Source organism: Nematolebias whitei, chromosome 17 (genome assembly GCF_014905685.2).
Source record: "Nematolebias whitei isolate Nwh7 chromosome 17, NemWhi1, whole genome shotgun sequence".
Classification (NCBI taxonomy): domain Eukaryota; kingdom Metazoa; phylum Chordata; class Actinopteri; order Cyprinodontiformes; family Rivulidae; genus Nematolebias; species Nematolebias whitei.
The window spans coordinates 8,063,151-8,088,925 of record NC_056514.1 but is presented as its reverse complement, the minus strand read 5'-3'; the positions used below and the strand labels follow the sequence as shown (position 1 = coordinate 8,088,925).

At 41.1% G+C, this 25,775-nt stretch overlaps 1 protein-coding gene across 1 annotated transcript in view; it reads right to left on the bottom strand.

Moving 5' to 3' along the window:
• The window catches only part of bms1 (BMS1 ribosome biogenesis factor), a 54,469-nt gene that overhangs the window by 1,008 nt on the left and 27,686 nt on the right, over window positions 1-25,775 (bottom strand). Inside the window, exons 12-22 of the mRNA XM_037690722.1 lie at window positions 25,023-25,174; window positions 24,860-24,941; window positions 22,480-22,559; window positions 21,966-22,151; window positions 21,692-21,880; window positions 19,654-19,834; window positions 15,210-15,268; window positions 14,980-15,102; window positions 14,145-14,292; window positions 4,437-4,612; window positions 4,158-4,319 (exon numbers count right to left, since the gene is read on the bottom strand). Coding sequence (XP_037546650.1) covers window positions 4,158-4,319; window positions 4,437-4,612; window positions 14,145-14,292; window positions 14,980-15,102; window positions 15,210-15,268; window positions 19,654-19,834; window positions 21,692-21,880; window positions 21,966-22,151; window positions 22,480-22,559; window positions 24,860-24,941; window positions 25,023-25,174 — 1,538 coding nt within the window. The remainder of the gene's footprint in view (window positions 1-4,157; window positions 4,320-4,436; window positions 4,613-14,144; window positions 14,293-14,979; window positions 15,103-15,209; window positions 15,269-19,653; window positions 19,835-21,691; window positions 21,881-21,965; window positions 22,152-22,479; window positions 22,560-24,859; window positions 24,942-25,022; window positions 25,175-25,775) is intronic.

Genomic DNA, 25,775 nt, shown 5'->3' with positions numbered 1-25,775 from the left:
AAAAAAAAAAAAAATCATTCAACCTTTATTTATACAGGTTAGTTTCCATTGAGCCTCAGGGACTCGTTTACAAGAGAGACCTGTTACATACAACATACAGAGTAGATGAGGAAAAGAGAACATGAGGGTGGAGGAAGTTTAAAAAAAAAAATCATATCTCAAACAATGTCCTGGCCGGGGCACAGTGTAAAAGATGCAAAAAAAGACCTTGCAACATGTACAGCAACATACAATGACATCATAATACATTTATTCATAGAAAGTCAACAAAGGCGGTGAGTTGGCCATGGACACTTCAGAAAGTTCCAAAGTTCTGATGTGATGGTACAGTGTCTATCAGCAACACTATTCTGATAAGGCCACAGATGTTGTAGTGGTCTCCAGCTACAAGTACTTGTGTGTACACATGAATGACAACCTCAGCTGGAGCAACAGCACCACCAGCCTGATCAAGAAAGCTTATCAAAGACTCTACTTCCTCAGGCGGCTGAGACAAGCTGGTCTGGGAAGCTCAGTCCTCACCTCCTTCTACAGGTGTGCAGTGGAGAGCATCCTGTGCTCCAGCATCAACGTGTGGCATGGAGGCTGCACAGCTGCAGAAATAAAAGCTTTGCAGAGAGTGGTGAAGGCTGCACAGAAGATGTTGGGAGTCAGTCTCCACACCATCACAGACATCTACACCTCTAGATGCAGGAAGAGTGCCACCTGTATCATGAAGGACCCCACTCACCCAGCACACACACGTTTTGCCCCGCTTCCCTCAGGAAGGAGGTTGAGGAGCATTAAGTGTAGAACCACTAGACTGAGGAACAGCTTCTACCCTGAGGCTGTTAGACTCATGAATCTCTAACCAGAATAATCACTGTGAAAAATCACATCATATTGCTGCTGATCCGTTTCATGTTGCTGCTGATCCGTTTCATGTTGCTGTGTTCATTCGTGCTCATGTGCTCACACAGACTCATGTTCGTGCTGCTGTTTGAACTAATGGTTTTATGCTATTAGTGCTTAGTGTTGATGTAATTTTCTTAGTTCATAACTTAAATGTTATTTCTGTTATTACTTAAATGTTATCCTGGGGAAAGACACGGGACATGCTGGAGAGACTATGTCTCTCAGTTGGCCTGGGAACGCCTTGGAGTCCTCCCAGAAGAGCTGGAAGAGGTGGCTGTGGAAAGAGAAGTCTGGGCCTCCCTGCTCAAACTGCTGCCCCCACAACTTGACTTTGAAATAATTGGAAGATGATGGATGGATAATCCAACAGAGGTAGAATGGTTTTTCAACCCCATTTTTTTTTTACCCCATTTGCTTTAAAGCCAGATCTTCAGAAGACACAGGATTGAAAAAAGATCCAATTGTGAGCAATCAAAGAGTCAAATGATCTGATCCACCTGTTCTGATAGCCCCAAGAATCAACACGTTTAAGTAGTAAGGTCTACCACCAAGTAACAGATAGCTTGAAAATCAAGGAACCTCCACACAGATCAAGGACAAAGTTGTGGAGCTGTACAGATGTATGGTGTGGATGGTGGAAACCATTCAAGCTGAACCATTCCACCAATAACATTTTGAATCATAATGAACTCCATGGAAGAATACCCAGGAGGCTCCATCATTAACCAAAAAACACCAGAAAGCTAAACTGGAATTTGCCAGAATGCATGTTGACAAGAGCCAAAGTTTTTGGAACTGATGAGAAAAAACTGAAGCTTGAAACTCACCATGTTCTCTGTGAGAGTGTCCGATTTAAGTGTTTGTAGTTATAAAGATATGCAGATTTCAACCCTACACAGAATTTTAACAACAAAAACAATGTTTTGGTTATCTGTATTTGTTAAGCTTGTTTATATGGTAACTGTACTGTGATAAATGTAAATCAATAAATGATCAAATATAAAAAATAAATTGTTTAAAATAATCACGAGCTGAAACCTTAATATAACGAGAACCACAACCTCGAGTCTGCAGCTCCGCAGGCATTTATTTATAGGACATTGGAGAGACATGCCAACCATGACAGCCCCACAACATCCAGAGCCTTCAGCATCTCAGAGTGAATCTCATCCACCCCTGGCACCCAGCCACCACGAATATGTTTGACTAACTTGGTGACCTCTGCCATGTTAATGGACTCTTACTCCAAGTAAGAGTCCATTAACAGTTTCTGTGCCAATGTTCTTACCCAAGTTCTCAGACTCTGCCTTCTCAAAGGTGGACATGTTGAACCTCAAAGTGCTCCTTCCAACGCTCAATAATATCCTCTGTCCAGGTCAGCTGTTCCCCACTCAAACCAAGCATGGCCTGGGACAGGGCCTGCTTTCATTTTCTAAATCACCAAAATGTTTACTAGAACCTCCCTGAGGCCAACCAAAAGTTCTCATCTATTTCCCTCTGTATTCCTCCCGTGCCTGAGTTTTGCATCCACAACCACAGAAGCTGCAGTCCTTCTGGCCATCATGTACCTGTCAGCTCTAGGACAGCCAAGTCCTGAAGGCCTCCTTTAGCTCAGATCCCTCCATCACTGCTGGTGTCCACCTGTGTGTCCTTTGGTTGCCACTGCAACTGGCACCAATGACCTTTAGGCCACAGCTCCTGTAAGCGGCACCTGCAACAGAAGCCCTGAACACAGACTATTCCAATTTTATGTCTCTGACATCCACCAGACACATGAAAACCTCCCCCTGGAGGCACGAGTTGAAGATCCCACAGAGAAGGGGCTCCCTCAGACATTCGCAATTCACCCTCACTGTGCTTGGGCTTACCAAGTCTGTCCAGCAGCTACTCTCTACCACCGGATACCACCAGATAGTGATCAATTGACAGCTCTGTGTCTTTCTTCAACCTAAGTGTCCAAGACATAGGACTACAGGTCTGAGGATGCAATTACAGCATAGATCATCGACCTTTGTCCCAAGATGGTACATTTATGAACCACCCTATGCTCAAACAGTTTATTTGTTGTTATCTTATTTATTTTTAATGTTTTATGGACAGACCATGCCTAGCGCAGAGGCCCAATAACAGAACACCATTCACATAAGGAGGGCCGATACTCCCAATCACCACCTGCAGATAACTCCATCATTGCCAACATGGGCAATGAAATCACCCAGGAGATCAATAGAATCTCCACCCCTTCAAGGACACCATCCAGAGACTCCAATAAGACCTGGTAAGCCATACTTCTGTTTGGTGCATTAACACAAACTAGTCAGAATCTTCCCTGTTGAAGCTCGAAGCCAAAGAGAGAATGTTCTCATTTACTCTAACACCAACGCATTCAGCTGGGGGCTTGAGTGTATCCCCTCATCTGCCCGACGCCTCCCTCCAAGCCAATCCAAAGAAGGCAAGAGTCCAGCCTCTCTCCAGGAGTTGGGTTCTAGAGTCTAAGCTGTGCAAAGAGATGAGCCTCACTATATCTCATTGGCATCGCTCAACCTCACTCACAAGGTCCAGCTCCTCACTTGCCACTGAGAGGATATTCCATGTCCCTAGAGCTACTTTTTTCTGCCACGAATCGGCATGACCAGGGACCCTCTCTTGCCAACCGGCTTGCATAGCACCAGACCTCAAGGATCCTCCTCGCGAGTGACATCTTATCTCCTTTTCAGGCTGAGTCAAGCCAAGTCCCAGGAGCCAAGGCTCGACCACCAGGTGCTTGCTGAAAATTCTCCTCCCCCTGGGCCTTGCTCCAGGAGGGTGCCCCGGTTTACATTTTCTGAGCAAGGTTTCTTAAAGCAACTGATGTTTATAAGATAAGTTTGAAAAGTACAAAGGTTAAAAAATCTAAAGTAACAACGATCATCTCCTGAACATTTTGGTGTATGAAAGACTGAAGTAGCACAAAGTCTGTAGAATGTCTAGATCTAGAATGTACAGACAAAAAAAAAGTGTGAATGATGACTCAGCATTATCACAACAAGGTAATTTAACTTAACCTTTATAGACTGAGATTTGTTGAAGAATCCTTCTGGGGTAAAAGTGGATTTGTTAATCAAACTTTGACTAAATATTAAAATGTTTTATCAAATAAAATGCTGAGTTTGATTTGTGTGATCAAATAAAACATACATTTGATGCCTTAAAAATAAAAGCAAACTAATGTGATGTGCTTGAACACATCTCTCGTCCCTATTAAAGAGTGAGATATCACTCACCTTTCTCTCATGGGGCTCTCGGATCACGCTGGGTCTCTGGAGGTCTCTGGGCGTCTTTCCCTTAGGTTGTTGCTGTTTGGGTTTGCTCTTGAACGGGAGGGCCTTCTGAAGCTCTTTGGGGATGTGAAGGACGTTGAAGAGACGTTTGGCGCGAACTATTGGCTAGAAATTAAAGGCACCAAAAAGAGCATTTGCAAATCAGCTCGTAGGACATTTCACAGGAAACAGTGACAGAACTCATGGAGTGTTCAAAGACGTGTCGGGCTGAGTGGGCGCTACCTTGTACAGAGAGTCAGGTTTGGGTTTGTTATGGATGCCCAGATCGTTTTTGAGTTGCCCCAGGGTTCTCATGCCAGACCAGCTGTCCTTCTGAGTGGGAGGCAGCAGCAGGGAGGTGACTGGGTTGTAGAGCTGAGGAACACTAACTGGATACCAGGAACGCAGGAACACAATGTCTGCACAGAAACAAAAGAAACATTTGAGTTTAAGCCACAGAAATATGGACATTTATAAACTGTTTCCAAATAGTTCCTGCATAAAACAGGAAACCTATAAATCCTACATCTCCGCTAAACTAGGCTCGAACAAAACAAGCTAATTTCAACTCATGTGAAAGCCGAGTCCTGAAAGACAAATTTTATGAAAAAGCATTCACTAAATTGCTAAAACTACAGAACAAACTGGAACAGCAGCTGTTCATGCACAGGTCCCTCTTGCAAATGAGTCCCCGTGGCTCAATGAGGATAGCCTGTATAAATAAAGGTTGAATGAATGCAACCATTTGTGCACACTCATAGTCTTGTTCATAATGTCCTGATGCATGCTCTATAATCCAGGTAGATGAATCTAACAAGGCTGAGTCAGGCCTTCTGGACAGATTCTTCTTTGTTGAACAAAGGAAAATCTATCTAGAGGACCTGACTCAACTTCATTCTGTTGTTGCAGGAGTATCAGAGAAACTGAGACGTTTATTTTCTAAACACAACGTCCCAGTGGCTTTTAAACCCCAAAAATACATTAAGGCAAAGACTGGTTCATCCCAAAGATCCAGTCCCCTGGCACAAACAGAGTAATGTTGTGTATGCTGTTCAGTGTCAGGAGGGCTGTGATCAGTCTTACATCGGGAAAACTAAACAGTTACTGGCCAAAAGGATGGCCCAGCACAGAAGATCAACATCATCAGGCCAGGATTCTGCGGTCTACACTCATCTCCAGGCCAGCTGTCACTCTTTCAGGGATGAAGATGTTCACATTCTTGATAGAGAGGAACAATGGTTTGAGAGAGGAGTAAAGGAGGCCATCTTTGTGAAAAGAAATTGTTCATCATTAAACAGGGGTGGAGGCCTCCGGGTTCAACTGTCCCCCTCTTACAATGCTGTTAGTGCTAGTATCACTCAGCCCTCTGTGAATAGTAAACAGCCATCAGTGTGCTAATAATCCATTGTTAGGCTGATGGTCCTTCTTGTCCATGTGAGCAGCTGGTTTTGGTTGTCACCAGCAAACTGGTTGATCCATGACCATGCTGCATCCACTACAGCAGCATGGTTTGAAAGTTACTTTGTTACTTTGAAAGGTACTTCTTTGTTTTTTTAACCCAAATGTTTTTATTGAGATTTTCCACTTTGGAAATACAATCATGTAACTATCTGAACAAGTTTTCTTTCTAGTTATTACATGATGGTAATTATTCTTTCTCATATCAGATAAATGAAAAACAAAGAAAGAAAAAACAGACATAGGAACAAAAAATAGCTTCTCAAAAAACAGGGGTATTCAAGCAAATTACAACCAGATTAGATATAAATGGACACGTCTATTCAACAAGGCACACTGCAGGTTCCAGCAAATCAAAACTCAAACAAGCCCTCTGACAAGTCTAAGTCCTTAATAAAATTAATGAAAGGACCCCAAATCCTCTCAAAAAGATACGGTTTGGATTTCCTAATATATGTTATTCTTTCTAACAGCAAACTGGACGGCATCTGCTTTAACCACTGCGTGGCACTAGGTCTGCTGACATTTTTCCAAGCCAAAGCAATACATTTTTTTGCAGATAATGAGCTTATGTCTATAAAAGTACATTCTGAATTACTAAGGTTATGCTTCTCAGGGTATAAAGCTAACAGGAACAATTTAGGATCATGTGAGATTTGCTTTGAGAGAATTTTTTCAATTATATCTTTCACTTCTGTCCAAAACGCATTGATTTGTCTGCATTCCCACATGCAGTGTATTAAAGTCCCTTTAGAATTTCACGTTACACAAAGATCTGGGACATTATTATAGTATTTATTTAAATGCACAGGTGTAACATAAACACGCATTAGCCATTTAAATTGTAAAATTCTGAGACGGCTATTTATGGACATTGTGTGGGTTTTAATGCAAGCCCTTTCCCAATCCTGTTCACTGATATTTGATGATAGGTCCATATTCCAGTTTATAAGCTTTTTATTTGAGTTCTCTAACAAGTTAGAGATCAGCACATTATAAAAGTTTGAAATAATGCCCTTTCTTAATTTATTCCGAATTATTAATTTTTGAAGCAATGTAAGGGGAGGCTTGTTAAGATTACTGTAATTTGCTTTGACAAAACTTCTCAATTGAAGAAATTTAAAATAGTCCTTTTTTTCTAGCTTGAACTTGGTTTGTAACTCTCCAAATGACAAAAATATATCTGAATTTGATGGGTAAAGGTCACCAATACTTTTTAAGCCTTGCAATGCCCAACGCTTAAACGTTCCATCTGCCCTACTGGAGCAAACAGCTCCAAACACCCATATTGGGCTAAATTGGGACATGCTGTTTGGCTCCACGAGGTATTTTCTAACATCCTGCCAGATTCTAATCATATTTTTCAGAATAGGATTTGTAGTATATTTCTGTAACTTCTTTATGGAAGCCATTACGGCTCATAAATCAAACTAAAATGGATTAATAGAATTGCTTTTTCATTTCAAAATCAAGCTGCATTTTTTGACTCATAAATAAAATTAAAAATGAATAATCCAAACTGCATTTTCATTTTCTTCTTCAAGACTGCTCATTGTGTAAATTAATTAAAATGAAAAATAAAATAATGTTTAGCATTTAATTTTCAAAATATGTCCCAGTAAAAAGTGACCAAAATTCATTTTGAAATGTCAAATTTGAAAATTAAAATGAAATAGCAGAAATGCTTTTTCATTTCAGTCAAGCTGCATTTTTTGACTCATAAATAAAATTAAAAATAAATCATTTTCATTTTCTTCTTCAAGACTGCTCATTGTGTAACAACTGCTTTTTCGTTTTCATGCCCCACCCCTGCAGAAAGTGTTCCAAAAATCAATCTGAATTGGCAATTCCAAGCGGCGCAGGAGACGTCATTGCTGCCTCACACCGCCCAGTCTTACGCATCTTTTATGTTCGGGGGTGATGATTGGGCAAGACACACATTTACAACCTTCCTCACGCAAAAAAATTTGGATTATGCCATAAAATACAACGTAAATCCATCCAAAACGCCTTTTTTTTCCGCCTGCCTTCTAAACGCAGAAATTTACGCCGTTTATTTTGTGCATTGAATGCAGCTTTATACACGTGACCGTTGTAAAACGCTGTAATTTATGCTGTAAAAGATGCGTTTTCTTGAATTTTGCAAGGCCCTCCCGTACTTTTCTTATCCACTCAGTTTAAATGCCGTCCCTCAATAGAAGTACAATTACAGACCACACTAATTCATCACAGACTGTGATATATGCAGACTGTATATAATATTTGACTAATAGCAGAACATTGTTTATACCATAGTCAATGTTATGATCATTAATTAAAAACACCAAATTTAAGAATGGTCAGATCTGTTAAATGTACCCCATGAACCCAGATAAACTGATGAAGATCTTGCCAAAAAGAATGTATATAAAAATGTATGTATAAATATAAATGTAATGTATATCAAAGAATGTCACGTGAAAAACAGATGATCTAAATCCTCAGTTACTTTCTCACAGAATACACACTTATCTACATCCATACATATTTGTCTCAGAAAGTCATTGGTTGGATAAATTTGTTTATAATTTTGAATTGCATTTATTTGATTTTGGATGAGAGGGGAAAAGATAAATATTTGGTTCTAATCTTCTTAATTTGTTCTTTATTGAAATTTCTCAGGATATATTGCCTTTAAGTGCACCAGTATAATGGGATAAGTAGCTTCGCATAAACTTCTTATTACATCTGGCATCACAAAAATCAAAATCTTCAGTACAAAGTGTCCGTAAAAGAGGGGACATCTTGGAATGTATTAAATCCTGTCTACCACAGATTGAAGCTGACGAGGAAAGGCTTTGATGATGTGTTTATATTTTGCCTGGGTACAACATATTTGAAATTTATCACAAAACTCAGAATGTTGTAACATGTTTCCATCTGCATCCATAAAGTGAGCAACAGCCCACACACCTTCACGAAACCACTCCTCATTAAAAATGGATTTTCTGTTGATCAATATATATGTATTGTTCCAAATTGGTGTGGAGTAAAATTGTGTTTGAAGATGAGCTTCCAATACAAAAGAGTCTGTTGATAGAAATCTGATAGTTACTGGTAATCTTCTAAACTCAAATCACATATTATGAGGAAATCAAGTCCACCTAATCTAAAAAAAAGTTAAGTCCTCGAGGCTCAATGGGATTAACCTGCCTAAATAAAGGTTGAATGAATGAATAACAGCATTGTAAGAGGGGGACAGTTGAACACGTAGGCCTCCACCTCTGTTTAATGATGGACGGTTTCTTTTCACAAAGATGGCCTCCTTTACTCCTCTCTCAAACCATCGTTCCTCTCTGTCCAGGATGTGAACATCTTCATCCCTGAAAGAGTGACCGCTGGCCTGGAGATGAGTGTAGACCGCAGAGTCCTGGCCTGATGATGTTGATCTTCTGTGCTGGGCCATCCTTTTGGCCAGTGGCTGTTTAGTTTCCCCGATGTAAGACTGATCACCCTCCTGACACTGAACAACATACACAATATTACTCTGTTTGTGCTGGGGGACTGGATCTTTGGGATGAACCAGTCTTTGCCGTAATGTATTTTGGGGTTTAAAAGCCACTGGGACGTTGTGTTTAGAAAATAAACGTCTCAGTTTCTCTGAAGCTCCGTCAACATATGGAATGACCACTGGTCTGGGTTCCTCCTTTTCACCTGATGGCTGACTGGAGTCCTGTTTGGGTTTCTTCTCTGCTTTCAGGAAGGCCCAGTTAGGATATCCACATTGCTCTAGAGCCTGTCTTGTGTAGGATTTCTCCTTCTGCCTGGCTCCCGAGTTAGTGGGGACGCTGTCTGCTCTGTGGTACAGAGTCCTGATGACTCCTAACTTGTGCTCCAAAGGGTGATGGGAGTCAAACTGCAAATACTGGTCTGTGTGGGTGGGTTTGCGGTACACCTCGGTTTGCAAAAGTCCTCTATCAGAGACTGAGACCTCACAGTCCAAGAAAGCCAACCTGCCATTTTTTACATCTTCTCGTGTGAACTTGATGTATTTATCCACAGAGTTGATGTGGTCAGTAAAATGTTGGACTTCCTGAGATTTAATTTTAACCCAGGTGTCATCAACATACCTGAACCAATGACTTGGTGGTGTCCCTGAAAAGGACGTCAAGGCTCTTTTCTACCTCCTCCATGTACAGGTTGGCTACAATAGGAGAAACTGGAGACCCCATAGCACACCCATGTTTCTGCCTATAATATTGCTCCCCATATGTGAAGTAGGTTGACTGCAGGCACAGTTTCAAGAGTTGACACAGTTGTTCTGTGGAAAGCGTGGTCCTGCTGCTCAGAGTGGTGTCTGATTTTAATCTTAAACTGACCACCTCTACTGCATCATCAACAGGAATGCACGTAAAGAGTGATGTGACATCAAAAGAGACCATTGTTTCATCAGTCTCCATGATGACATCCCTCACCTTATCCACAAAGTCCATGGTGTTCTGTATGTGGTGTTCTGAGCTGCCAACTAAAGGGATGAGTACAGACACCAGATATTTGGAAACATTGTAAGTGACCAAGTTAATCATGCTAACAATTGGTCTTAAAGGTACACCTTGTTTGTGGATTTTAGGTAAACCATACAGACTAGGTGTGGCCTCCCCTGGGTACAGTCTGTGGTACAGAATACGGTCAATAGCCTTGTCCTGCTCCAAATTTTTCAGGCAATCTATTAACTTCTTCTTGTAACCACTTCCTGGATCTCTTTTCAGAGGTTCACAAGTGTTTAAGTCACTAAGGAGTGTCATAACTTTCTCATGATAGTCTTTCTGGTTCAAAATCACTGTGCACCTTCCTTTGTCTGCTGGGAGAATGATGATGTTTTTGTCCTTGCTAAGAGCGGTGAGTGCGTCCCTCTCCTCTCTACTGATGTTGGAAGGTGGTGGTTTGGCATTGCTGAGGCAGGCTGAAACTTTGATTCTGAGCTGTTCTGCTTCACCCTCTTTCATTTTGTTGTTGCGGATGGCTGATTCTGTGGCTGTGATCATCTCCACCAGAGGAATTCTACTTTGTGCAACCGCAAAGTTCAGTCCCCTGGCAAGAATCTCTGTCTCTGGCTGGGTGAGCTGTCTGTCAGATAAATTCTTCACCCATTTTTCTGTCTCCCTGGCATGTAATTGACTACTGGAGTGTTGTCCTACACTGAATGTGTTGTTATTGGAGTAATGATGGTGTTGATGAGCTATTAGTATGTTAAACTTGTTTTGTTGTCGAGTCTTGGACTTGACATGCTGTGCTAAGCGTGCCTGATCTGTACAGTCCAGCACTTGCTGAAGTGTGGTCTGACCTAGACACATAGTTAGTTTCTGTTTAATGTGCTCTTCTTTGGCCTTCAAGGCCTCAATAGTAAAATTGGTCTGTCTCACCCGTTCATTCAGCAGCTGGGTTTGTGCCTTCTGAAGGATCTTGCTTGCCCGGTGCCCGCTGACCGAAGATTTTAGTTCCAGGCTCTTGGGAATGATGCCACTTTGTCGACATCTGAGGTTGAATCGCAAGTGGTTCCTGTAGTCTGCCCTCTTCCTTGCTGTTTTCTCAAACTCTCTTACTAGTTTGAGGCAATCCTGGCCAAAGTGGTTCAAAATATCCTGATGCATGCTCAATAATCAAGGTAGAAAAATCCAAAAAAGTTCCAACTGGTCCTCTGGACATTCAAAAAACAAGAAAACAAAAAAAAAAGAGAGGAACGATGGTTTGAGAGAGGAGTAAAGGAGGCCATCTTTGTGAAAAGAAATTGTCCATTAAACAGGGGTGGAGGCCTCCGGGTTCAACTGTCCCCCTCTTACAATGCTGTGATTGCTAGTATCACTCAGCCCTCTGTGAATAGTAAACAGCCATCAGGGTGCTAATGATCCATTGTTAGGCTGATGGTCCTTCTTGACCATGTGAGCAGCTGGTTTTGGTTGTCAGCAGCAAACTGGTTGATCCACTCTGAGAAGGTGCTATTTAAGAGACTGAGCTGAATACAGCACCTCAGACTGAGGAAGTCTCTCGGATGAGAGATGAAACGTTTCTACATGTTTTTTGCTTTGTTTAGTTTTTTTGTTTTTTTTGTTTTCTAGTTTTTTGAATGTCCAGAGGACTAGATTGAACTTTTTTGGATTTTTCTACCTGGATTATTGAGCATGTATCAGGATATTCGCGAGTAAGTCTGAAATGTTGCTGAGTAGGCTCTAGTTTGTTGATGGAGTTCCCTAAAGATGTCTACCAGTCTAAGAACTTTCATAAACATCTGTATAGTTGTTCTACAGTTATTATGCGTTAGATCTGATCTAGTGGATCTATCCATTTCTGGAATAAGGGTACGGTTAAAATCCCCTGCGATCACAAGACGCCCCTGTAGCGATGAATTAAGAGGAACAAGTCCTGAAAAAACCCTGAATCATTTGTGTTAGGACCGTAGACATTAACCAAATTAAGTTTTTCAGATAGTAAAGAGCCCTGAACTATCAAATATCTACCCTTCTTATCCTTGATTACATTGTTTACAAGAAATGGGACAGATTCATGAATAAAAGTCATAACTCCTCTTGCTCGAAAAGAAAATGCCGAAATACCGCGCCACCTCCTCCTGACCCACCCCTCATCCTCTTCCATAAGATGTCTCTTGTAGAAATACTATTTTTGGAATCCAAATCATGCAGTTTATTAAGAATTTGTTTAACCTTCTTTAAACGTCGTAGGCCCCTGCAGTTCCATATAACCATTTTAAGATTTAAAGGTTGCGACATGTAAGACTAACTAGATTACCAGAAATGGAGAAAAACCCAAAAGTTTACCCCGTGAGAACCTGAACATCTGAGAAGCTTAAACAATAAAACAAAACAAACAACATATCCCCTAAACCTGAACTCCCACCCCAAGTCCCACCTCCGAGGGTCTCCCTCCCCCATCAGTACACCTCCCGTTATCATGTGTGACCGACCCATATGCAGTGAGGAGCAGTCTAACCACTCAGTATCCAAAACGAACATTTTTACTACCAATGCTGTTCGTTATATATAACTGTAAATTAACCTTCCACGCTACCTGTTTGCACACAGGTTTGAACTTATTAATGTGCACACCAAATGGTATGTGCTCGCTTCCTCTTGGCATGCCTAAGCAGAACTAAATATATTCATAATAGTCCACTGCTGTTTCAATATCAGTAGATCAGACCAACATAAGCGCCATCAAGGTTATACAACGTCACAAATTATTAATTTAAGAAACTGTATGGGTGTTCAGCCCATTGTTACCTCCTCGTTTGTTTACTTCTGGATCTTCTTTAGGAACTCACGCGCAGCCGCCGCTGTTTTAAAAGCATGAGTTCGGTCCTGATAAGTCATCAGCAGCTTGGCTGGGTGAGCCACCCCGTGGCGCAAACCCAGTTTGCGCAGGTCTGTGCGTATCGGATCAAACTGTTTCCGAAGCTGGAGCAGACCCGCCGCAGTATCTGGGTAGAACCGTACTTGTTGATTCTGGTAACAAATGTCAGTGTTAGCCCTTGATGCTACAGCAATAAGCTGTTTATCCTTGTAGCTGAGAAATCTCATTACTAAAGTGTGAGGCGCTGCGGTGCTGTCCCTCCGGGGTCTAATTCGATGCGCTCTTTCCATGGCCACCGCTCCAACACCTAGGGTCTCCAGCAGCCACTTCTCCAGGAATTCACACAGATCCTGTCCTTCAGCACCCTCCGGTAGGTTGACCAGCCTCAGGTTGTTTTGTCTCGACCTTGCCTCCAGATCCATAACTTTATCTTCCAAGTCTTTCTTCTTGGACTCTAGCGTATCCACTTTAGCTTGCAGTGTTTCCATCTCACTCTCTGCATCAGAAATGTGTGCTTGATACAGTCATTTATCTCTTTTCTCACGCTGTCGATGGAGCGCAGGACTTCGTCAAAACTAGAGGAGAAATCCTTCTGGATCGAATTAACAACAGACAGTATTTCGTCCACATTGCTGCTTTCAGACTTCGGGTTTTCCTCTCTGTCTGCGGCAGCCATTGGAGCTGAGCATGGGCTAGCATTAGCTTTCTGCATTTCACCTCGAAGATGGTAATTCGTTAGCGTTTGTTGTTTTGCTTTTTCACTTACTTCTTGGGACGCTTTTGCTGCTTTAGGCATTATTCCGACCTCCCGCGTTCACTAGCCGTTTAGTTCGTTTGGAAAGGAAGGAATTTTGGAGAAATTCTTTGACAGGAACAGCAGAGCGGTGAAAACACGTCCTCTCACATGGCCGCCATAACCGGAAGTCATGATCAGGGTACTTCTTTATCATTTTTTTTTAATTCCTCATCAGATGCTAAGTCACAAAAAGTCTAGTAACATTTTACAGCTTTTCATTTAGTTTTTAATAAGTTATTCAGTGTTATTTGATGTTAACTTTCTTCTACTAGCCTACTCTTTATTTAAGATGAGTGGTACGCCTGACAAGAAACTAATACAAAGAATATTAGAAAATAAATAAATTCACTTACCGCTCATCAACAAACGGTCTTCGAACGTGGCTCTATAAGCTCCTGGTGGTGTTGACAGAGCCTTCTTGATCTGACCTCTGATCCCTGACACTGTTCGGACCGAGGCACCTTCAAACTTCGCCACCTCCAGCACAGAGTTAAACATGCCCTGCACACACAGGACAGCATCACACACATGGTCTGCTTCAACCTGCAGGAGGCTGTAAAAGAACTGAATCCCCTGACATCCTCTCTGTTACTGGGGAGTGGGGGTCACGTCTCCATGAGCTAGAACTTCTGTCTGTTCTTCAGGATCAAATGGCTGCAGCTCCATCAGGTATGATGGGTGCTGCCTTCTGCTCCATCCTTTAACTCTGACCAGTTTCCTGGTCCCTATCAGGAAAGACTCATGGGTACTACCACACCAGTTTTTAACTCTTCAGTTTCCTCTACCATTATTCAAGGAGGGTGCCCCGCCTACCAAATCCCCCTCAGCTCAGACTCAAAACTACATGCACTACAAATGTAGCGCTCTGCTAAAACATCCCATAGCATGATGTTGCCACCACTGTGCTTCACTGTGGTAATGGTGTTTCACAGAGTTAAAAAAAAAAACGGTAAACTTCATTGATCCTGAGCAGTTTGTGTACGTCTGTTTCTTCTATCAAAGTGAAGTAAATGTATTCAAGTTGTATTTGAAAGGTAACTCAAAGAATACCAGGAGTGGTAAATACCTTGTCAATCCTCTGTTCTGTGTAAGAATCTGATGATGTCTTTCTAACCTGAATGACTGATCACACTTCAATCTATTTATGGACAGCTGAATAATAAAGGACAGAAGTTACACAGTTCAGACCTTCACGAAGCAGGTGTTCTTAAAGATCTTGTAAGGATAACCGATCAGTTTGAGCTTCTTCACGATCGTCACTGATTTATCCAAATCCAGGACAACTCCTGTGGCTGCGATGCGGAAATTAGCCTACAGACACAGCAGGACAAGAGACTGTAAACTTGTGAGCAGATCCTTTTTGTAACCAGGTTATGATCCAGTTATGATCCAAAGATAAAGAAGTGACTCAGACTTACTTTAGTTTCTGCCACTGACTGTAGAGCCAAGAACCCAGAGCCCTGAGGTGTGATGGGACCTTGAGAAACAAAATACATAAATCCATCCAATCATTTAAAAGCTCCACCAAAGCCTGGAGGTAGGTGGTGACACCAACAAACTCTGCTTCAGTTTCCAACACACTTGTCAGAGATAGAAATGATTCATGACCAAATTTTGACTAGGATCATCTTGTAATGAGAAACAGAGTCAAAGCCTTTTTGAAAATAACTAATGAGCAATTCCATGTAATTTCACCACATGTCCTGCTCAGACTGAAGGGAATTACCATATTTTCCGTTGTGCATGTCGCACCGCCCTATAAGTTGAATCAGTCCATATTTGTCTAATAAAGTGGAAAAATCCATAACTATGTCGCTTTGCCAAATACGTCGCATCTATTATGCGTCACCACTGACACGTTTGTTATGCGTCACTGCTGAAAACTTGGAAATGTGGGCCGGTGTTGTGCCAAAAATCAATTGTCTGCCAAATGGCGGAAGCGTGCACGGGAGGACTTTAACAAGCATTTAACAAGATTAACACTTAAAAACAATTATTTGTTTGCTCAAAATTACAGTAAAAGTGTATCTCAGTTGAACTTTTACTTACTAAATACACTTCAGTGGTCAAATCAGCTGTATTTCTCTGGGGCGGCGCAGCAAAATGAAGCTGATTTGACAGTTGCTCCAGGCAGATGATGTGGCAGCAAATGGCAAGCTGATTGTGTCATTAATAGCCACTTTTACCCATTACATGATACAGTGGCATGCCTTACTACTCAACTGCCATCTAGTGGCTGAAAATGGTAGTGTTCAATATTTTCAGTCAGAATGAATCAAAAGTCATATCTCAGCCAAAAATTGGTTTATAAAATATGGGAAAAATCCATAAATACGTTGCTTCGGCCTATAAGTCGCAGAGCATGCAAATTATCGTCACCTTCTTAAAATAATTGCCCAAGTCATTTTTTGCAATTTTTCAGGAAACACAAAAAACTGAACCATTTGTTGAATAAATGATATTTACGAACAATTTTAATCAAAAAAGTTGTAACAACAGATGTCTTTTGACATACAAACAGCAAGGTCAGTCAAACATGGAACATGACAGAATTAAATGACTTAGGCAAATTTTTGAACATGCCTTTGTGGCCTAGGCAATTTTACAGCACAAACTAACAAAACATAATGCTGAGGAGGCATGTGCATTTTTCCACTTCTCCTTCCAGCTCTTTGCTGGGTTCTTGTCTGATGCCTATTAGTGTGGCAAATTGTCAAAGAAGTGATGACACTCGACAGGCATGATGGGTTTCATTGACTGGAGGTCCTGGAACTTTCTCTCTTTGATTGGTAGAGCACATGGAAACAAACTTATCCATGCCATTGGCCCATTTGGTTCCTGCACTCTTTGTGGCAGTTCTTCCCATACAGAGTCTTCTGAAAAGGACAGCTTGAAATGGACCTTGCCGTCACTGCTAAACTGAAGACCCCGCAAGTCATGCACAGTCGGGTCTCCAACTTTTTTGCCTGGTCTGATGCTGAAGAAGTAAGATCCATTCAGCTTCAGGAACTCATCGTGCTTGAGCACTTTCACATAGTAAGGTGATGGCCTGATTCTTGCAGTCTGGAGTACAACGACATAGTCTCTTGGGGGGAAGATATCTGCAACTAATTTTCTTTCAATAGTACTATGCATACTGTCACACTCCATTTGTGTATGACCGGCAAGAAGGTATTTCTGGGTTATTAGCACCCCATATTTCCTTGCGAGCTCAGAGTATGCATTTGCTACACATGTATTGCGATTCTGATAACCGCAACCGTCGCTCCACACTATGATCTCCTTGAGGTCTGGATGGCCTTTGATCACACCTTCAAAATGATGATACTGAAGATGTGCAAATACCTCGCTACAGAGGTCACCTTGTGATTCATCCCAAACATAGCAGTAGCCTTCCTTTGATCTCAAGTTGAAAAGGGTAAAGTTGTGGACCTGCAGTTTTGTTTTGTAATACAGGCTACTGGCTTGGGTTTTTGGACACAGTAGCACAGCTTGCAAGTCCATTGTCCAAACGGACTTCTCTTCATCAGCAGAATCCTTGTCCCTAGATTTCTCTTGCCTTGCTTCATCCTTCTTGGTGACATGTGCGTCGTATGCAGCCTTACTGATATTTCCATGTTTGAATGAAACACAAACATCACACTGATCTTTTCTTGGAATAAATATGGAGTAGTTCTCCTCATGGAACACAGCTGTGAAATATTGGATTCCAACAGCTCTCACTCCAGCAGTTGCAGCTGCCTGTCCATATTCACGATGTAGTTGGGAGATGGTTGTGCCTTGGTAAAGGAACTTCTTGTCTTTGTAGGTAGCTGTGCTTCTGCAGTAGTGTGAGTCAACACTGGGCAGGTCCCTCAACCAGTTCTTAAGGAAATCCTTGACATCAGTTTCAACTTTTGTATGCCTGCCACTTTTGGGTCCAGATTTTGATGGCACTTCTGCTTGTTTTTCAGGGTTGATGTGGTCATCCAGCCATTTTGTAATGGTTCTTTCAGGGAGACCAATTGTAGAAGAAAAAAGTGCCTTGCACACTTTAACCCTTGTTCCATCTTCAAGCTTCAGTTGGTAGGTAAATGATGAATTGCGTCGGGATCCCTCAGTAACTTTTTTTTGCTTTATGCTAGTCTTTGTGACCAAAGTGGTGACATATAACCGACGTTCTTCCCAGGTGTTCATTGCCCAAATCTTGTCAAATACCCACTGCCGCTGCTCTTCTGTAAGGACTTGGCAGTCTCGAGTTGAGACTCGCTGACAGAACTTGGAGTTGCAGGGAGGACCCATAGTCTTTGCACTTATTTCTTTGCCACTTTTGCTCTTGTATGAAATTCCTTTTAGACGTTTCTGCTTGGATTTATTTTGCTTCCATGTTCTTGGACTGAGGTGTTTATTTCTTTTCTTTTTGCCTGCATCTTTTAATTCAACATCCTCATTCTGCTGTTCTAAAGTTGTTGCCACCATAGATAAGCTGTTTTCATCTTCAGAAGAAGAGGACTCATCACAGGTTGGGGTATAGTCCGGATCTTGAATGACATCATCACCATCATCATTTGACATCACCTCTTCTTGGTATGGATGTGTCTGCTTGGCATCTTTAACTTTATCCATGGGAGCAGATGGTGAAACATTATCAACATACTGCATCATCTCTTTATTGATGGTCTCATTGTCAGTCTCAGTAGATGAGGACAGACTGGTGTCATCAATATCAAGTGCATCTCCTACCAAAATGGAAAAAAAAATATTCAAACCTTTCAAAAATTTGTGATTATTCTGACAAACATGAATTGCCTTTGAGGTCAATTGTATTAAGATACATTGTGGATTCCCAAAATGGTCTGCAAGTTGCCTCTAAATACAGCAACACAGGCACTATCTATCACAGAGCATTTTTAGCTAGCTTCCTAAACTAAAATTTTCACAAAAGATCACATTTTATGCAATTTTGATAGCCTAGTGTATATTATAGTAAACATCTTCACTTACCAACATGGGAAGAGTCCTGAATCTTGGAAATAGCTTCAGCAGCTGTGTATAATTTTCGTCTCCTTGAATCATCCGCCATCTTGAAAAACTTCTAAAATTGCCTAAGTCAATTTGTCTGGTGACTTAGGCAAAATAAAACTGCCTAGGTCACACTCTTGACATAGGCAATTATACAAAAGGGGTAGAATGGCATGATCTGTTTAATTGAGGAAGTAGGCAATTTTACCAGAGGTGGCCAGCATCATGAAGAGATGATTTAGGCAAAAAAATCATTTTTGAAAAAAAATGACTTAGGCAATTATTTTAAGAAGGTGACGTTATGCAAAACACTGTGACTTACAGGGTGAAAAATGCAGTACTCTCAGCTATTATATAAAAATTTTTCCTCTAATTTATACTCAGCTAAGTTTTTATCTCTTTACATAGTCATGTCCGGGAGTCAAATCACTTTTCAAAAACATTTATATTTTAAATTTTATGCAATCAAAACCATACCAGGTTACAACTCTGCAGATCTGCTTTGTTTCGGCTAGTTTCAGTTTCCTGTGGCAGTCACCTGCACTGATTTAACTCCAAAGGGTAAGCAGTGTAGATGTTCATCCAGTCTGCAAGTTTCATTCAATGGTTCAGGAGATATTTTGCTAACAGAAAATCAGGGCTGACACCAGTAGATAATGCTAAAGTTTTAAGCAAAGATAGATGCAGTGAGTAGACCTGACTCAGCTTCAACCAGAGCCAAGTTTCAAGTTGACTGGATTACAGCCATTTGTTGTTTTATAAGGTTGGTTCAAACAGATTGGGTCCAAAAGTTCATCAGATGTAGAGAACTTTAAGTCAGTAAAATCAGAGATGAATTAGTGAGCATTTGATGGGTCTCACCCCAGATGGAGGCTCCACAGTGCATGTGCTGCGGTGTGTATTTAAGCAGGCGGTGGCGTCCGTTGTGGTCCTCGATGTGGTAGAGGGGGATGGTCTGGAAGCGCCGCCAACCTAAAGAGAAGATGAGGGGGTCCCTGGTCTTCAGGATCCGGTCATACCATCTGTGCTTCTTCAGACGCATCTGACACACAGACCACCCCAAACGATTAGAGCAACGTTTCAACACTGACCAGCTGATGGAAAACATAATGCTTTGTTATGTTTGTCTACAATAAACTAGTCCATCTTTGCAAACTACCTCAGCCTGAAAAGTTAAAATAATAATTTAAATGACATTTTATCTCCTTAGAGACCTTTTATCAGAGTCAGAGAGATTTATTTGTCACTCACATCTCATGTGGTACATGTGGTGGAACGAGATTATGTACACAGGGTCCCAGTTACATCCAACAATAAAATGTATAAGAAAAACAGTAATAAGATCTAAGATATGAACTAAGAAAAACATCAGCTACATATACACTAAGCACTTTTATTTTACTAAACTCCACAATATTTACCTGCCAAACATTTTTAAGACAAAAGAAGCGGTACGCCAATGTCCCCCATCACTGGGGTTTTGAGCAGTGACTGCTAGTAGTTTTCAAGATGAGTGTTTTTCTGGACTGGAATTGAACAGCAGATGCAAGTAAACCAGGGACATTCAACAGGCGGCGAGATTCAAGTCCAGCCCACCAATGAGTTCATTTAAAGAAAAACAAAAATAACTGCAACGGCAAACAAACAGCTCAATAATCCAGGTATACAATCCAACAATTTTCAGTCAGGTCATCTGGACAGTTTCCTTTTTTGTGCTGAAACGTTTCACCTTCCATCCAGAAGGCTTCATCAGTCAAGGAAACACACAACACAAAACTGATTCTTCCCCCAAACAGCTTACTCCAAAGTGGAACAAACCAGTTATGTTGGTGCTAAGATGGTAGATAACAGCGCCAAAAAAAACTGTCCAGATGACCTGATTAAAAATTGTTGGATTGTACACCTGGATTATTGAGCATGGACTTTGTTGGTTTTGAACCAGTTTGACATGACTGTCGATGAGGAAGAGGGCCAGCACCACAGGAGGGGGCGTGCCAAAGACACCATCTTAGCACCAACATAACTGGTTTGTTCCTCTTTGGAGTAAGCTGTTTGGGGGAAGAATCAGTTTTGTGTTGTGCGTTTCCTTGACTGATGAAGCCTTCTGGATGGAAGGTGAAATGTTTCTGAAAAAAAAAATGTCCAGATGACCTGAATGAAAAATGTTGGATACAATGGCAAATATTTCAGTTAGAGAGGTCATGTTAAGTGCCCATCTCAGTTTTCAAAATTTTCACATTAATACAGAAGTATGCGCTATGAAGAGCCCCCTCCCCACTGAAAGCACAGACTTAAACACAGTGCCAGGCCAGGCATCGTCCTGTGACCCAATTGTTCAGTGAAGCTACTGCTCAACCAAAGGACACGTTTATAAGACGGTGGTGAGACCAGCTATGTTGTATGGTCTGGAGACAGAGACATTGACAAAAAGACAGGAGACAGAACTGGAAGTGGCAGAAATTAAGATGTTGAGGTTCTCCTTAGGAGTGACAAGGCTGGATAAGATTAGGAATGAGATCATCAGAGGTACAGCACAGCTTGAACAACTGGGAGATAAAGTTAGAGAGGTCAGACTGAGATGGTTTGGACATGTCCAGAGGAGGGACAGTGGGTATATTGGTAGAAGGATGTTACAAATGCAGCTGCCAGGAAAAAGACAAAGAGGAGATATATGGATGCAGTTAGAGAGGACATGGAGGTAGATGGAGTGAGGACAGAGGACAGAGTGAGTCCAGACATCTTTACCATTTCAGATAGTTTTTGGTTTATAAAAACAGTAAAACATTAGTAGTTACTCACCTAATTTTAGGATTAGACTAATAATCAAATGTTTTTATTATTCTGTCCTTCTAAAAACTTTGTGTTCAAACATGATGTGATTCAGTAAAGTTCCACATACCTGCAGGTATCCGATGTTGCCTTCAGAGGAGCCCAGGCCTCCGAGGATGATGGGATAATTTGGGTCAAAGTTGTTAACAAATTCACAGGGTAGAGAGGAGAGTTCCACTCTGATGTACATTCCTGGCCGGAAACCTTCGTACTGCACTCTACTTTCATCATCCATGCCCTCAAACTCTGCTTTGTTCAACTGGAGACAAAAGCACAAATGGTTCTGTGATTAAAACAACAGCTGTCCTGTGAAGCTGGGACCAGTTAGACAGACTGTACTCCACCTCAGCCTGTTTCTGCATCTCCTCCTTCAAGTCATCGAAGTACGTGGCGTCTCCATCATCGTACTCTGCGTCAAACCGCTCCTTCAGCCGGCGCTTCTTCTCCAAACGCCTGTTCCTCTGCACCTCCTCAACATCATTGTTCATCTTCCCCTGGACTTCGTCCTTCTCTTCATCCTTCTCTTCATCCTGCCCATCACAGGAGGCTCTTTGTTTACCAGCAACAACTAGAAGGCACTTTCAGTTGACAGCAACATAACACCTGCAGCTTCAAGTAAAATAAAGTGTACTTATATATAAAACACCTTTCAATCTGATCAAGACACTCAAAGCTCTTTACAACACAATCTGTGCCTCATGTACTCGTTCATACAGCACTCTACTAGATCTATACAACGACTAATCAGAACTGTAGTAGAGCACTGAACTGAAGCCGTTTCTGTGGAGGTGAAACATTGTTCAGAGATGTTTGTGTGATCCTGCAGCTCCAACAGTCTTGTTGTGTCACAGGTCATACCTCAGGCTCGCCCGGCTCCGCTGCTTGACCTGTGTGGACCACTCCTGTTTCCAGGTCTTCAAAGTCCCCATACAGCTCCTCTAAAGACAGCACGAGTGCACTCATAGGACACGGTCTTCTTCATTTTCATTGTATGTCATGAACACAAACAAAACTCTAAATGACTGCTCTGATTAACTTTAACCATCTTTACACTTAGTAAAATATTTATATTGAGATAGCCAACTGCTTCAGAATACTTTTTTTTTTATATATTTCCACAAAAAAAGCCAGTCTTTTAGAGCAGTCGGCCTGAAATAAAAATATATAATTTTAAACATTTTTTATTTATTTTAATGCTTTAAGATTTTTTTAGTTAAAAATAAATAAAATGAAAAACACACCAATTTTTTAATTGACAAAATATTTATTTAAAGGTAATTTTAAAAAGGTGTATTTTCCTCCACTAGTACTCCCTCTGGGTCAACATCCTCATCTGTTCTCCAGAGCTCAGAACTGATGCTTGGTTCTGTTGGCCCAGTCAGAGGGTTCTGGACACCCTCCCCCCACCACCACCCCCACCCCTGCTCAGAGTTAGACCTTACTACTCAACTCCTAGTGGGGCTCAATGGTCTTTTCCTCTTTCCTCTTCTAAAACAAGTCATAATCACCCTCTTCACCAACAAAGTTCTCTCTGTCTGACTCAGACTGTTTTTCTCCTTCATGATCCTCTCCTCTGTCTGAGGTTCTGAATCTGTGGTTCCATCCTCCTCTGGGTTCACAACTCTGCCTCACATTTAAAAATTACCTCATTGTTGACTCACACTAAAACTGTCTATAAACTAAACACTAAACACTAGGAATGTGCAATATGGCATACAATTCATATCACGATATGTATTGTGAAGGGTGGCGATAACGATATATATCGCAATATGTTTTTGGTATAAAACTTGCTAAAAAAAAAAAAGCATAGGGTGTCCTTTTGCCATCATACATTTTGAATTAAGAAAACTCCACTACTAGCTCCAGAGAGTTTTTAAATAATAAACAAATCAAGTATTAGGCTTCTTTCTTGTAGTGCAAAACAGTGCAAAAGATATCAAATGTAGTTTTAGCCATATGTTTTAAACAAAAAAATATGTTGTTAACTCTTAACAGTTTCCAGTCTTACTTAAGAAATGAACAACAACAGAGCAGCATTTTACACTGAAACACTTCATCCTCCAAACCTCTAGTGGGCAACTCCTTCTGCTTTAATGGAGAGCTGACACAAAATGAGTGTAGCTTTGACCAGAGGGTCTCGCAGTAAAATCACACAACACAGCGTTCTTTTCACAAATCAGAGAGCGTGTTTCTCTAAAGCTGACCAACGATTAATTTAAATTTTGATGGAAAAAAACAATCAAAAAAACTTTTGATGGAAAACGGCATTTAGCGCATGCGTCAGAATACGGCAACACTACGGCAAGCCGGCTGTAGTTAGCTTGTAGCTTTGCCACTTAGCTCTCAAAGAAAAGACTTTAACACCACTTATGCACAGTTTACAACTAAAAAAAAGTAACGACTAAACTGACAACTCTGATTTTATTTCAGTCACAGCATTACTGCAGTTAGCCAGTAGAAGTCAGATCTCTATTGTAGGCTAAATTTCTATCGTTTCTACCGTGTACCGTTTATATCGCGCATTCCTACTAAACACACTAACTATAAAACCAAACACGCTAAAAATCACAAATCTCTCAAACCTCATGACTCACTCCCGCTCTCGCTGTGACTTTTTTGTGTTGAACTCCACTCAACTTCTGCATCTTTTTCTTCTTCCTGTAATTTTTTGGTGCTTGACAAATAACTTCAAGCCTTGGTCAGAAAGGAGGGGGTAGTTGTTTATCTGTTTAGCAGGGGTGGGAGGTGAAAGCAGAGGGTGATGGGGGTGTTTTGACCCTGAGTCTATCCGTCTTTGCCGCAGCCTCTCGCTCTAATGCGCTCCAGATATGATGATGATTTTCAGAAAAAGATGTGGCGTGAATCATAACTTGGGTTTTACTTGACCTATCAACACGATTTAAAAACTGATGTGTAGGTTAAAGTCTGTACTTTTTAGAAATTACAAATGAGTCTCTGAGAGGCTGTGTCTTTCCCACTAGAGTGTGCCGGTGCATCGATTGACTCCAAAAGAAAAGAATATATAAATTGTTAGAGTAAGCAGCGTCAGACACTTGAGTAGGCGGCAAAATCGCCACCTGTTATTGAGAAGGTAGAGTAAGAACCCCTGCAATATTTTCATTTCTACATCGTTTCTGTTTTGTAATTTGAGGTTGTACAAACTAGTTTATTTTGATTTTCAAATCTACAGCAAGGATTTTCAACTGTTTCCATTCTAACATGCAGCTCTTCTTACCATCCTGCTTTAGCAGAGTAGAAGCATCTTGTTGCTCTTCCCATTTTCCTGTCACAAAACAATCCCTGATTGAGTTTAACATCTGAAAAAGACAACAAAAAGTCTTCTTAAAGTTTCTTCTGCTCAGCAGTACATCAGGTATAGATTTACTGAACTAAGTTACCTCCTCCAAATCCCAGTTGTGGGAGGTGTCAGGAGTAAAACGGGAGCAGTCCGGCGTGTTTGCCTGAACCTTTTTGCTCTTTTGAGGGAGGCTGACTCGAAACAGTCCTCCCAGCTCCTCCTCTTCCTCCTCCTCCTCCTCTGCTTCTACAACTGCAAAAAAGAACAAGGGTTGTTACAGAGCACCTGCAATCAGAACTACAAGTTTAATACATCAGGCTCTTTCACAGGACGCCTCAGTCAAGGACTTGCAGGACTTCCAGATTCAAGAACTCCTTAAAAAGTATCAGACTCCTAAACAGCTGACTGAATCTCAAAACAAGTTGAAATGTTATTTCACTGCACTGTGCTCAACTTCTTTTTGCCTTAGTTTGTACCATCACCATGATCTTAAATACATTTTAAATCTGCTTTTGCCTTTCATGCATCTGTAAATCTTTCACGTATCTGTAAATCTTTTATGTATCTGTAAATCTTTTATGTATCTGTAAATCTTCCATGTATCTGTAAATCTTCCATGTATCTGTAAATCTTCCATGTATCTGTAAATCTTCCATGTATCTGTAAATCTTTTACATATCAGTAAATCTTTTGCGCATCTGTAAATCTTCCACGTATCTGTAAATCTTCTACATATCTAAATCTTTCACGTATCTGTAAATCTTTCACGTATCTGTAAATCTTTCACGTATCTGTGAATCTTCCACGTATCTGTAAATCTTTTACGTATCTGTAAATCTTTCACGTATCTGTA